Source organism: Betta splendens, chromosome 7 (assembly GCF_900634795.4).
Source record: "Betta splendens chromosome 7, fBetSpl5.4, whole genome shotgun sequence".
Taxonomy (NCBI): Eukaryota; Metazoa; Chordata; class Actinopteri; order Anabantiformes; family Osphronemidae; genus Betta; species Betta splendens.
Genome location: NC_040887.2, coordinates 1,699,845 through 1,713,245, shown reverse-complemented (window position 1 = coordinate 1,713,245; position 13,401 = coordinate 1,699,845). Strand labels below are relative to the sequence as shown.

The 13,401-nt window shown below is 51.6% G+C and overlaps 1 protein-coding gene across 1 annotated transcript in view; it reads left to right on the top strand.

Annotated features, from left to right (window-relative positions):
• The window catches only part of plxnd1 (plexin D1), a 39,640-nt gene that overhangs the window by 22,978 nt on the left and 3,261 nt on the right, over nucleotides 1-13,401 (top strand). Inside the window, exons 20-22 of the mRNA XM_029156161.3 lie at nucleotides 10,955-11,059; nucleotides 11,194-11,357; nucleotides 11,429-11,576. Coding sequence (XP_029011994.1) covers nucleotides 10,955-11,059; nucleotides 11,194-11,357; nucleotides 11,429-11,576 — 417 coding nt within the window. The remainder of the gene's footprint in view (nucleotides 1-10,954; nucleotides 11,060-11,193; nucleotides 11,358-11,428; nucleotides 11,577-13,401) is intronic.

Genomic DNA, 13,401 nt, shown 5'->3' with positions numbered 1-13,401 from the left:
GTGTAAGACAAACCAAGGGACGCCGCATTCAGGCTCGCACAAAACCCGACACAGATCCTCTCCTCCTCTCCTCTCTCTCTCTCTCCTCTCTCTCTCGATCGCTCTCTCTCTGTCTCTCTCTCTACTCTACTCTCTATATCTTTCTCTCTCTCTCTCTCGCTCTATCTCTGTCTCTCTTATCTCTCTCTCACTCTCTGCTCTCTCTCTCTCTCGCTTCTCTGCTCTCTTGACTCTCTCTTCTTTCTCATGCCCTCTCTCTCTCGATCTTACTCTGCTCATTCTCTTTATCGTTCTCTCTCTATCTCCTCTCTCTCTCGCTCTCATCGTCTCTCTCTCTATCTATCTCTCTCATCTCTCTCTCTACTTGCTCTCTCTCTCTCTCGCTCTGCTATCTCTCTCTTCTCCCTTCTTGCTCTCTTCTCTCTCTGTCTCTCTCTCTCTCTCTCTCAATTCTCCGCTCTCGCTCTCTATCTCTCTCTCTCTCTCTCTTGTCTCATCTCTCTCTATCTCGCTCTCTCGTATCTCTCTCTCTCTCTCTCTCTCTCTCTCTCTCTCTCTCTCTCTCTCTTGCTCTCTCTCTCTCTCTCTCTCTCTGTCTCTCTCTCGCTCTGTCTCTCTCTCTCCTTCTTGCTCTCTCTCTCTCTCTCTCGCTCTCTCTGTCTCTCTCTCTCTCTTGCTCTCTCTCTCTCTCTCTCGCTCTCTCTCTCTCTCTTGCTCTCTCTCTCTCTCTCTCGCTCTCTCTCTCTCTCTCTCTTTGTGTCTCTCCTGCTTCTCGCCCGTCTCCGTGCGCTGCCTCTGTTTTTCTCCATAAACTGCTCTTTGCTTCTGGACGTGTTTGTCTCTGACAGGGACGTGATTGAGGATGTGTGTTTAACCGCTGTGCTCGCTGAGAGGCCCTGAGAGTGTGAGCCAGCCTGTGTGTTTAGTGTGCGCAGGGTCATTAGCGCTGGGGTGGGCAGCGTCCAGGCCTATTTACTGTCAGAGTGGGGTCAGGAAGAGGCAGACGGGGATGTGTGCGTGCACGGAGCTGTTCAGGCATTTGACGACTGAAAGGGAGTCATGGAAAACAGAAAGGCTGCAGCTGATAAGAGCCTTGAGGGAGCGTCTGCTCCTAATAAGAACACACACACATTTCAATTACAGTTCTACATCCTCTCACACTCCCCCCGTCCACGGACCCCTCAGAGCGCTGCTATCTCTGCAGGCGTTATCGTTCCTAGTGTGGGACATCTGTCTCTGCCCGGAGGCAGCGCGGTGACACACGCGCTGGGGGTTGAAGGGAGTGTGTGCTGGAGACACACATGCCTCCACTTCATCACCAGCAACCAGCAAACAGTAACCAGTAACCAGCAACCAGTAAACAGCAAACAGTAACCAGTAACCAGTGACCAATAACCAGTAACTAGCAACCAGCAACCAGTAACCAGCAACCAGTAAGTAGCTACCAATAAACAGTAACCAGCAACCAGTAAGCAGCAACCAGTAAACGGTAAACAGTGGCCAATAACCAGCAACCAGTAACCAGTGACCAATAACCAGTGGCTAGCAAACAGCAACCAGTAACCAGCAACTAGTAAGCAGCTACCAATAAACAGTAACTAGCAAACAGCAAACAGTAACCAGCAACCAGTAACCAGTGACCAATAACCAGCAACCAGTAAACAGTGACCAATAACCAGTAACTAGCAAACAGCAACCAGTAAACAGTAAACAGTGGCCCATAACCAGCAACCAGTAACCAGTAACCAGTGACCAATAACCAGTAACCAGTAACCAGCAACTAATAAACAGCAAACTGTACACTTGTAAACTTGTAGAACTGGTGCCATTCGTCCATCACAAACTGAGCCACAGTTTGCTGACTCGAGGCTCCTGCAGTTAAATGAATAAAAGGATGTTTGTCCACGACTATTGTGACTTTTGCTTTGCTGGTGACTTGGTGTCTGTGGGATGAAGCCACAATAAACCACGGTGACCTGGTCAAGCAGAATGAGCAGCGTGTGGTTCCGAGGACGCTGGAGTTCTGTGGCCCAGCATGTGTTTGGTCTGAACGGACCGTAGCAGGAAGTTGTGCGATAGAAGTCGTTTCTGACGAAGCAGCGAACATTCCTCATTCCACTAAAACTGACAGTTCACTCTGGACTCGCTCTCTGTGCCTCTGTGTGTGTCTTGATGCAGCCAGTTGTGAGACTATGCTCAAAACACATGAACGCATGGCTAAAAGCAGCCTGTCGTTGATAGAGAGCTGCTTTGTTTCAGCGCTGCACATTTGGCCCCGTCTGACCTCCGGGCGCTGAGGAATGAATGCGTCTGCTGCCGTGACGAATCATCGGTTCCTTTTATTAAAGCGAAACTTTGATGCCTGTAATCAGTTCGGCTGTGTGTGTATTTACTGAATGGCAGCACATCAAAGGCAGCTATTGTAAAGAAAGTGGAGCAGATACTGCACGTCAGGATTTGTTGACTGTGTCTGTGTCTGTGGCAGATGCGTGAGCTGCCTCAGCACCAGGTGGAAATGTTACTGGGACCCGGAGACCCACCTCTGCGTCTCCAGTAAGGACGAGTCCAGGCCCGAGCTGCTGGAGGTGAGTCATCGCACGCGTCCCTCCAGGGGCCAGCGTGTGCAAATGTGCTGTAATGATGGAGGCCTCACCATGAGGCAACAGCAGCCAGTTCAGTGTAGAAGCACTGGAGCAGCCATAAAAGCTCAGGAGGTCCCGGTTTTAGAGACTCATAACAGCGTAATTTAGCATTTAAAGTTCTCTGACCTCCTCTAAAGTCTCTTTCTGGCAGCTTCCTTTTAGCATCTCAGCATGTGGAACAGTGCTCTGACCTGTTTCTGAGCCATTTCATGTCTGGCTGCTTGTTGCAGCAAAGAAAATCTACACCTACGTCCTCGCTACGCTTTCTACGTCTGTTAATTTGAAGTAGGTGACTGTTTTAATGGATTATGTAGATGCGTGTTTGGCGACAAACAAACACACAAACAAACAAACACACAAACAAACAAACAAACACACAAACAAACAAGGCTTGGCAGCAAAAGACGGAGGAACTGAAACGTATTCAGAAGTAGTGGAGCCTCGGTGAACCCCACACACACACACACACACACCCACACACACACACACACACACACACACACACACACACACACACACACACACAGCGCCTCACCGTCCACTGTTCAGGGAACAGGACGTGACTCACCGTCTCTGCTCATCGACTGGACTCATCTGGTTTTTCACTGTTTTACTGCTCGACTCTTCAACTAATGAAGACGTCTGCGTGTTTTTTTTTTTTTATCAAACACTATAAATCTCAGTCAGGCGCATTATTTCAGGTCCCCAGACGCAGAGGACCAACACATTAAAGCACAGGAGGCCTGTTCTCCTTAAGTCACTTTCGGTGAAGTGGAGCCGAGCTTCTTGTGAGCTGTAACGCTGTGTGATGTGGCTCAGGACGAGGACGCGCGGCTTTTCCTGCTCCTGAGCCTTCGCAGCGTCCGCTCCCTCTGTTTTTCTAATCCCTTATCGTCTCTATTTGAAGCCATTGTTGTTTCCCCCGAGCGGGGCTTCAGCCGCTCATTTCCTCCTCCCCCACATAAACAGGACAGGTATTTTGGTGGCGGATGTGTGTGTTTTCTGACTCCTGACTGTGACTTCCTGCAGAGCGCCGCTTCCTGTCCCAGGCTGCTCGCCTCCCAGGTCCCTCCGTCGCCCTCAGGAACGTCCCAGGACTTCACCCTGTCGCTCAGGAACGTCGCTGAGGTACGGCCGCCGGCGCCGCGCCGCTGGACCCCGTCCAGAACGCGTGTGGTGAAAGTGGTCGGACTGAAAGCGAAGCATATGGTTTGTTGGATCCGAGCGGAGACGAACACAGATGGATGCGTGTGTTCTGATGCAGGTCAATAAGTGAGTCCTGAGGTGGGTGAGTCTGTTAGGAGACGGGCGGCTTTGTGCTTGTGCTGCTCGCTGCTCAGCCGTGTGGGACCGACGGCGCCGAACGGGCCGACGGCGCCGAACGGGCCGACGGCGCCGAACGGGCCCCCAGGCCTCCGCGTCTCACTGACCGGGCCGTGCCGTCATCATGGCGTCACATCCTTCACTCATCCTAATCAGCTGAGTGAGTCGGACCGGGCCTCCGGGCCCCGCGTCGCACTGAGTCGGACCGGGCCGTGTCGTCATCATGACGTGAGCGTCACATCCTTCACTCATCCTTAATCGGAGCGAGTCGGCGCCTGATGCTGCGTCTCTGCCGTGTGGCTGAACTTTCCGGCGCTGACTCGTTGCCAGGTGTGGACACACACCTCACCCCCACTGGCCTTTTGAAGCCCTCTCCCGGTGTGTTGCTATGGCGACAGACATTGACTCACACGTGCCCCCCTCCTCCACACATGCACTTCCTCAGGGCCGCCTGCTTGGACTGTGCTGTTCACACTAGACTTCATTATGAAAGTTGTTAGTGTTTGAGTAACGCCTGCATCCTGTCAGCGAGTCATCGGAGCAGAACACGTGGGAGCCGCCATGTTTGTTCTCTGCACAAGCGTCGCCTTCGTTTGGGTCCGGCACTTTCACCAAAGGACAACATTGGATTATTTAGACCGAGCTTTGATGTTAAAAGCCGTTCATCACAGGACGTTTAGCAGATGAGTTTTCTGGCTGAATGTGAGAAACACAAAGACTTTGTGGTTCTGACCCGTTTAAGGCCTCGTCCTTCGCTGCTCTTTACAGCTTCTGAGCTTCAGCGTCTCGGCTCAGTCGCGTTCAGGGCTCTCATTTAGTGTGGAATGATTTCATATTCATTATTCCGGGTCCCAGAGGACTTGCTGAGGTGTGGGAGTCCAGATGTTTATGAATATGAATCTTGAATGAATTGCGTCTTATTCCTGGCAGCGACAATTATTGTGGCTTGCCTCAGTTTTCTGGTACTTTTCAGAGTTGCCAATTGTTCCCAGACACGTTTCTTAGCGGACGCGTTGTCGTTCAGATTCGCTCAGCAGTGTCTCAGCGCTTCCTGTTATTGTTCTGTGTAAATGAGCGCTGTGTCTGACAGGGGGAGCGTCTGTACTGTGACTTCGGGACGGAGCAGCGGTTCGAGGCTGCCTGGCTCAACGGCTCGTCCGTCAGGTGCAGCGGCGTGTCAGTAAGTACCGGTTCAGGTCCAGAGAGGCCGACGCTGGGAGCTGTTTCTAACGCGTGTGGACGCGGCTCCTCTGTCTGCAGCTCTCCACCGCCCGGAGGAGCCAGGAGTTCCCGCTCAGCCTGCGCCGGCGGCCGGACGGCCCCCAGCGGGAGCAGGTGTTTGTCGACAGCCCTCAGCCCATGACAGGTAAGACAATACGCCCACGCAGGAGGACCTGCGAGGAGAAACACAGCAAAATTGCTATGTGTCGCGCTTCAGCTGTTTGTGCGGCGCTGTTTGTGCGGCATAATTAGACGTCCCCGGAACGAGACAAAAGCTGACATCGCTGCCACTGCTGCTCCCAGAATGCAGTGCGTTTCCTGATGAGGCCGCGGGATTTGATTAATGCTGCAGAGAAATGAAGACTTGCTTACAGGGACAAACAGTGGTAGATTGCCTTTCACTTGAAATAATAGTTTGTATATTACAACACATAATTTGCCAACAACCAGCAATTTGCCATAATATCATATGCTGCTGCTGTCTAATTACACATAATAGTTATAGAACATAGGAAGCTGCAATTTAAGGTGTTATCGATGCCCCTCGGTGCAAATACAATTTAAGCTCCATGACAACAGTGGGATGGCCAAAACTTGTGCGAGTTGTTGAACTTGGCTGGTTGTCGGCGCAGCGACAGGCGACTCGCTGCCGGTTCCAGATGCTGCTCAGCTCATGTGTGTGACACGCGAACATCAGCCGGAGGCGTCAAAACCTGCAGAGTCATCACATTCTGGAGACCACACATGAACATGCACGCACATACACACACACACACACACACATGAACACGCACGCACACACACACAGACACACACACATACATACACACACACACACACACACACATGAACACGCACGCACACACACACACACACACACACACACACACACACACACACACACACACACACACACACACACGCGCACACACACACACACACACACACACACACACAAGCAGATTGACGTGCAGGGAGACAAATGGGACGTCTCGCTGTGAGGCACATTGGAACATGAACATAATCATCTGCTTCTCTGCTTTGTTCTCCTCAACTCTTCAAGCCCTTTTTTTCGTGGGTTATTTTTATAGCCATGATTACATCTTCCAGGCTCCTAGCTGTTTATTTAGACCCTGCAGCCCGTATGGATCATATAGGATATAAAGGAATCTGCAGATTAGCCACCGCTAACCGCCTCCCTGTCGTCCTCCAGTCGAGGTCTACAACTGTGCAGTGGGCAGCGCCGACTGCTCCCAGTGCTGGGGCCGCGAGGACGAGGGACACCTCTGTGCCTGGTGTGAAAACAGCTGCAGGCCGAGGGACGACTGCCAGCCAATGAGAGACCAGTGTCCCCCTCCTGAGGTCCACAAGGTAAGAGCACGGGTTTGAACGGGCTGATGGGGGCTGCAGATGCTCGTGGGAACCTCCTACGGCCCTGGTTCGCTGTGAATCATGGGTCATTCATGCCCTGTCTGTCGGCGGCAGCGGCAGCGACGGGGGGAGTTTGGAAGGAGCCTCCTTAAAGCTGAGTAATAACACTAACACTCACTCAGCCACAGGTCTCTGGGGACGTGGGATCACCTTTGGCCCTGAGTGACACAGCGTATGTGTAAACTGTGTGAAGGGCTCTGAAAGATATATGTGCAGGGCGTCATGGAGAAAACCACAGAAAGTAAAAGAAAGTAAATACGAGGCATCAGAGATCAGAGATCTGTGCCCACAATGAGCGAAACCGCACTGGTGGAGGCATTAGGGAGCGTTTATCTGCCCCCACATGGCTGCGGTCAGCTCCAGGCCGTGGTCACGGCACCAGCGGGGCCCGAGGCCTTCATTTGCATCATCACATCCATTTAGCCGGCCGTAATGAGGCCGTGTTCAAAGCATCCGCCAAGCTTCATATCGGCGCAGCCGCGATAGGCGGTCACGGGAAGCACGGCTCCGTGAAACCCAGCCGGCCTGAACTTCCTGCAGATAAAACCTGGTCGGCTCAGGAGAATAAGCATCACAACAAAGCGGCACGGACACACACTCCACGCGCGCACGCACACGCACGAACACACACACACACGCAATCTACCGCTCAAATAGGCCATATTGAGGCATTGGTGATTATTCCTCATTCTTTGTAGCTGTCAGCAAACTGTGACTAACAGGATGCTCTGTGAGACACTAACTTATGTGGACTTCTTGTGTGTCTGAAGTGAGCTGAGTTGCGCTGTGTGTGCGTGGGCGCACCATTGTTGCGACACACGCTGCTCCCAGCAGAGCGGTTGCAGAAAGGAGAGCGGGGCTGTGGTTCTGTGGGCTGTGATGCAACGCTCCGGCTCCATGTTTCCCAGAGAATCCTCAGGGTTGAAGCCGGACGCTCCTGAGCGCTCGCAGGCGCTCGTCGGCTCTTTGTGGAGCAGGACGTCTGTGCTCACGCTCCGATAATGAAACGTGTTTATCTTGCTCTTCTTTGTCACGTTTGCTGGCAACAAAATGTCGATAACATGGAGGATTTTACATTATTCAGTTTGTGGCCTAAACTGGGTAATTGTGAAAAATGCTCTCTGGTCAATGCATTGATTTAAAGCAGTGAAGACATTTGTGCAGCTTTTTGTTTTTTTCAAACATTGATCAGACCAACAGGAAGTGGCCACATGGCACCATGACAGAAACGGAGCGGAGGGACATCAGAGGAGGGTGAAAAGGACGCGGGACCGAGGGCGCTTCCTGGTTTTGTCTTCACGTCCTCCTCGATTAGCGATGCAGAGGAAGTGAAGTGAGGAGGCGAAAGGCAGCTCTGACCTCAGAACAAACTCACGCGCGTCTGCATTTTATTTGTCTCATTGTTCATGTGCTGCGGCTCATTTGCATGTACAGTTACAGTTGGGGGAGTTTCTTTGTTTGATTTGAATAATTTAGTTCTCGGGCGTGTTTAATACCTCCATCGGTCCTCGTGGAGCTTCCTCTGAAGCACATTCACACCCTTTGGTCTCCCGGGACGCCTGGCAGAGTTTTTGCTGTAAATCAAGACTCCCAGACTTGAAAGAGGTGTAAATGAACAGCACGCAGCTGATGTTGATGTCAATGCTCAACGGCACCGAAGAGACACAATAGGTGCAATAAGACGCCTGGTGAGAATAAATAGCTCTGCTTACTGATGAGCTGTGTGTGTGTGTGTGTGTGTGTGTGTGTGTGTGTGTGTGTGTGTGTGTGTGTGTGTGTGTGCGTGCGTGTGCGTGTCTGTGTGTGTGTGTGTGTGCGTGTGTGTGTGCGTGTGTGTGTGTGTGTGCGTGCGTGTGTGGTGCTTTGTAGATGACGCTTCCATGAAGGAATGTGGTTTGTGTTATTGTGGAGGTGGGTTTAATAGGGACCACAGTGACCACAGCCTAATTTAACCACAAACACACTAACATCACAGCCGTTGGCTCCGGTCCCACAGAAACACACGTTTTCCCACACGACGTTAAACTGTGTCTGGGGTTTATTTATCTGCGCTCGCAGGCTTCAGATGATCAGGACGCACAGTGAAACCTTGTCCTCTCACCTAGACCAAACACCAGTGCTGTTTTGGTTCTGTGCCTGCTCTGCGATAGAGCTGTAATAACAGCGGGGGGTCGCGGTGACCTTGGCTCAGCCGCGGCCGCGCCGCTCCCGGCCGCGCTGCAGCGAGACGCCGCATGATGCTAGATGGCTCCTGTCTGGGCGCCCAGATCCTATCTGTAACGCTGGGTTTCCGTGGAGACCGGAGAGGTGACGGTCCTCTGCCTCCTTCACAGGGCGACTGAATGGAAAGCGAGGAGAGCAGAGGCGAGCGCTGAAATGACGCTTGACTCTGAACAACAGCAGAAATTGGACTAAGGAATTTGACAGAGGGAAACAGATGAAAGGCGAACGCGCCGTGCATTAATTTGCTCTCTCACCGCCACCATCGGCGTTCGCGCTCCTCGTGACACTCAGTTCCCTAAATTACCTCCCCACTCATCGCCCCCCCGCCTCTCCAGCGCTTCCTCGCTCACTCTGTCTGTCTCTGGTGGGATGTGAGGGAGCTCTTAGCCTGCTCTTTATTTGCATGTGCTGTAGAGGATTAGAGGCTGAAGAGTCTCAGACTGGCACAGTTAAGAGTCAGCTTTGTGTCTGTGTGTGTGTGTGTGTGTGTGTGTGTGTGTGTGTGTGTGTGTGTGTGTGTGTGTGTGTGTGTGTGTGCGTGTGTGTGTGTGTGTGTGTGTGTGTGTGCGTGTGTGTGTGTGCGTGGTGTGTGTGTGTGTGTGCGTGCGTGCGTGCGTGCGTGCGTGCGTGCGCTGTGTGTGTGTGTGTGTGTGTGTGTGTGTGTGTGTGTGTGTGTGTGTGTGTGTGTGTGCGTGCGTGCGTGCGTGCGGGCGTGTGTGCGTGCGTGCGTGCGTGTGTGTGTGTGTGTGTGTGCATGCGTGTTCATGTGTTGACCTGAACCACGTGTCGTCAGCTCTTCAGCATGAGGACACTAACACGGTCCACTCGTCCTTGTCTCTGTGACCGTTGGATCTCCTTCCTCCTAATTGTCAGTCCTGTTCATTATCACCTGTCATTAATGGAGGTAATCTACTTATTAGCCCTAATAATTGTGCTTTTTCTGGGGATTTCACCGGCTTTTCTTTGTCCCCGCTCAATCCTCAGATCTCCCCCCTGACGGGGCCGGTGGAGGGGGGCACGCTGCTGACGGTACAGGGCAGGAACCTGGGCCGACGAGCTGCAGCCGTGAAGGTCTTCATCGGAGAGGTGCCCTGTTCCGTCCTGACTGAGCGCTACACTGTCTCTGAAGAGTGAGTCCAATGACACGAGCTGCACGGCCCACGTTTACATCAGACACAACTAAATGGCACCGATGCAGCATCCGTTTACAGGATAAACGTTGCAGAAGCATTTTGTGGTTCGGGTAAATAAAACCGACCCTTTGTGTTGGTACTGAATAAAAATGACAGCAACTAATAAATGACTAAAGATGGACGTGTTCACTCAGCCAGTATATTAAGTCATATAATAAAGCCAAAACAAAATAAATAACTCAACTCGTCTGTCTCACAAACCACCATCACAGTTCATCACGAGTCTCTTCCACCTCCTAATACACAGGTGACTTGTGTATTCATGAGACAAATGTTCACAAATATTAAAATGCAACGCGCTTCTCATTTTAAATAACTCCGCCGGCATCTCTATGTAGCTCGGGGACCATCACGCTGTCACCATGGCGACAGCAGGACCCCGCTTCTAGCCCCCTGGAAGTCAGAAACTCCACAATTACACCCAAACTTCCATTCAGTATCTGTAATGTTCCCTGAATGGGAGTGTTTATCTGGTCCTGCTCCACTGGAGCCAATCATTGTATTAAGAGCAGTTTCAGGGTGACCTGCAGGTCGAACCTGTCACTCGGCCTCATGACAAACCCCCAAACCTCACATGTCCATAGCACAGATCACATTCCCTTCGGGGGCGTCGCCGCTGATCGGCTCCTGTTATGACAGCACGTTTGTCATGCGTTTACACACGTATGACGTTTGAGCAACAATTTTAATACTTTCATTAGATTTGCTCTTATTTCATCACATTAACCTGTTACGCTCAGTCTTGAGATCCAACGACACCCACAAGACACGCTCCCACAATGTGATTTTCTGGATCATGTGTCTCGATCGTGAATCAGAAAATTCCCCTCCAACAACCGACGCCGCAGAGATGGAGATCGTTTGTCAGATTATTGCTTTACCTTCTGTGCAGGAGTTGACCTCTGACCTCTGCCGTTCCAGGTTTTACCTCATGATGAGCTAATGGAGACAAATAGAACGCACAGACAGAGCCACCGGAAAAAGGTTCTGCCAGAAATCTACCTGACCCGCTTGTTGTCTACTAAGGTAACCAGCAACAAGACGCTGCAAACCTTTATGGGATTTCTCATGTTTTTGCAGCGTTCGCCTCAGGAGCTGTTAGAAATTCCCACCTCCTGTGAAGTGTTGTTGTGATGATTCTTTTTTCCTTTCCACCATAGGGAACTCTTCAGAAGTTCTTGGATGACCTCTTTCAAGCCATCCTCAGCATCCCTCCAGACTGCCCCCCACTGGCTGTCAAATACTTCTTCGACTTCCTGGAGGAGCAGGCTGACAAACGGGGCATCACGGACCCGGACACGCTGCACATCTGGAAAACCAACAGGTGGGAGGCTGAACATGTGGCCAACCCGCTCCGGCCGGCGCGCTTTAACAGCTTATCTCCCGTCTGTGCAGTTTACCTCTGCGATTCTGGGTGAACATCCTGAAGAACCCTCAGTTTGTGTTTGACATTGATAAGACGGATCACATGGACGCCTGTCTGTCCGTCATCGCTCAGGCTTTCATAGATGCCTGCTCCATTTCTGACCTGCAGCTCGGCAAGGTGAGTCCGAACGGGGCGGCTCCGGACGCCGTTGGGCTCCGTTGTCCTGTATTTGGATCGTTTCCACACAGGATGAGTACAAGCTGTTATTCACACACACACGAACACCTTTCCCTCATCCGTTTTCCAGTTTTAGGCAGGTTCATAGACGTCTGTGTGTGACTGACATGGGTCACGTGAAGCTTCTACTGAATCCAAGCCACTGCGTCTTGTCTGTGTGCTCAGATTTAACAGAGTTGGGACTCTGGAGACAGGAGTGAAAATTGATTTACAATTTGACCCACCTTTTCCCCATCACGCAGTATATATAAGGTTATAAATCTACACTTCTCTGTCTTTGTGCTGCTGCACCTCTCAAGCTGAACGTGTTGGATCAATCGCACTGTGTGAAATCTATTCTAGCTCTCTGATCATATTCCAAATTAAATAAAGGGTGTAATTCCATATTGCCATCTATCTTTCAGCCTGTCTATAAATATATTTATTTAACCTGTCTCACACACACACACACACACACACACACACACACACACACACACACACACACACACACACACACCTCTTGAATCCCTGTGTGAACCCTCATCCCAAAGCCTTCAGACTGTCAGCTCCATCCACCTCTGCTCGTGTTATTTCAGCCCAGTCGGCTGATCCAAGGTCATGAGCACCAGGGATCTCTCTCTGCGGTGTGTGTGAGCCCGTGTGTGTGTGTTCAGACATGCTCATGTCTGTCTGTCTGTCTGTCTGTGGGTGGCTTGGTGGGTGTTGGTGTGTGCTTGCATGTCAATGTCCTCACTGCTCACAAATCCGTCTCATCCCTCAGACACCGTGACCCTGAGCACGCTCTGCTTCCTGTCTCTCCCTGACTGACTTCCTCCCAGGAGGCAGTTGAGGACTCATCCAAATAATGCTCTTCTTTCACTGAGAAGCAGTCTGATTTATATACTTCACTTCAGCGCCAAAGAGCCGATGCACAGACAGTAGCAATATTCACATGTGCCTGTGGAAGCAGACGCAGCGCATGCTATGATCCATTCTGCATGTGCGAGTCTGCGGCTTCCTCATTACTATGTCACATCTGGATGTGCACTTAGAGCAGCGTCAGGTTCAAGGAGATGACCTCAGGTCCTTCTGCAGGTCGAGGAGGCTGGCGCGACTGAGCTCTGCTTCTTCTTCATTTGTTTGCACATGCATGAGTGTGTGATGGCCTCGAGAAAGGACAGAGGAGAGTAAAGGGTCTGGATTAGCAGGAGCACAGCAGGGGGGAGAGAGAAGGGTAGGAAACCAAGCAAAGCTCACTGTTTCCACGGAAACCCTTTCATCTGGCGCGATGCAGACGTTGAGGGCCACGGGGTCACGGGGGGTCACCAAGCAGATGGGCGAGCAGCAGGAAGTGACCTTGTGGACAGGAAGAGCGAGGGCTCCCTATCAGAAGGAGGGACCGTGGCCACTCAGCCTCCGGCCCCTTTAACACACACTCGCAAACAAACACACATTACGTGACACAAATAACTTGTGACACATAGAAATAGTGAGGTGCGCTGTAAGCACATTCACTGAGGCTGAAAGCTGAGCTGGCCGTCTCTTTCCCTGCCCTACTTTCTCCCCATCCCTTTCTGTTTCACACACACTCAGACACAAAGGCCTTCACAGACACGCCTGCAACAGTAGTCAACACTAAAGTCAAACATGAAGCCAGCCTCTTAGCCTCACTACTTTTTGTCTGCTCGAATGGGCACCAGTGCAGTAGCCTGAAGTGACTGTGGAGAGAGTAGCAGCAGTGAACTGGTCAGACTGGAATTCTCCAAGCTCTGAGTGCCCTCTT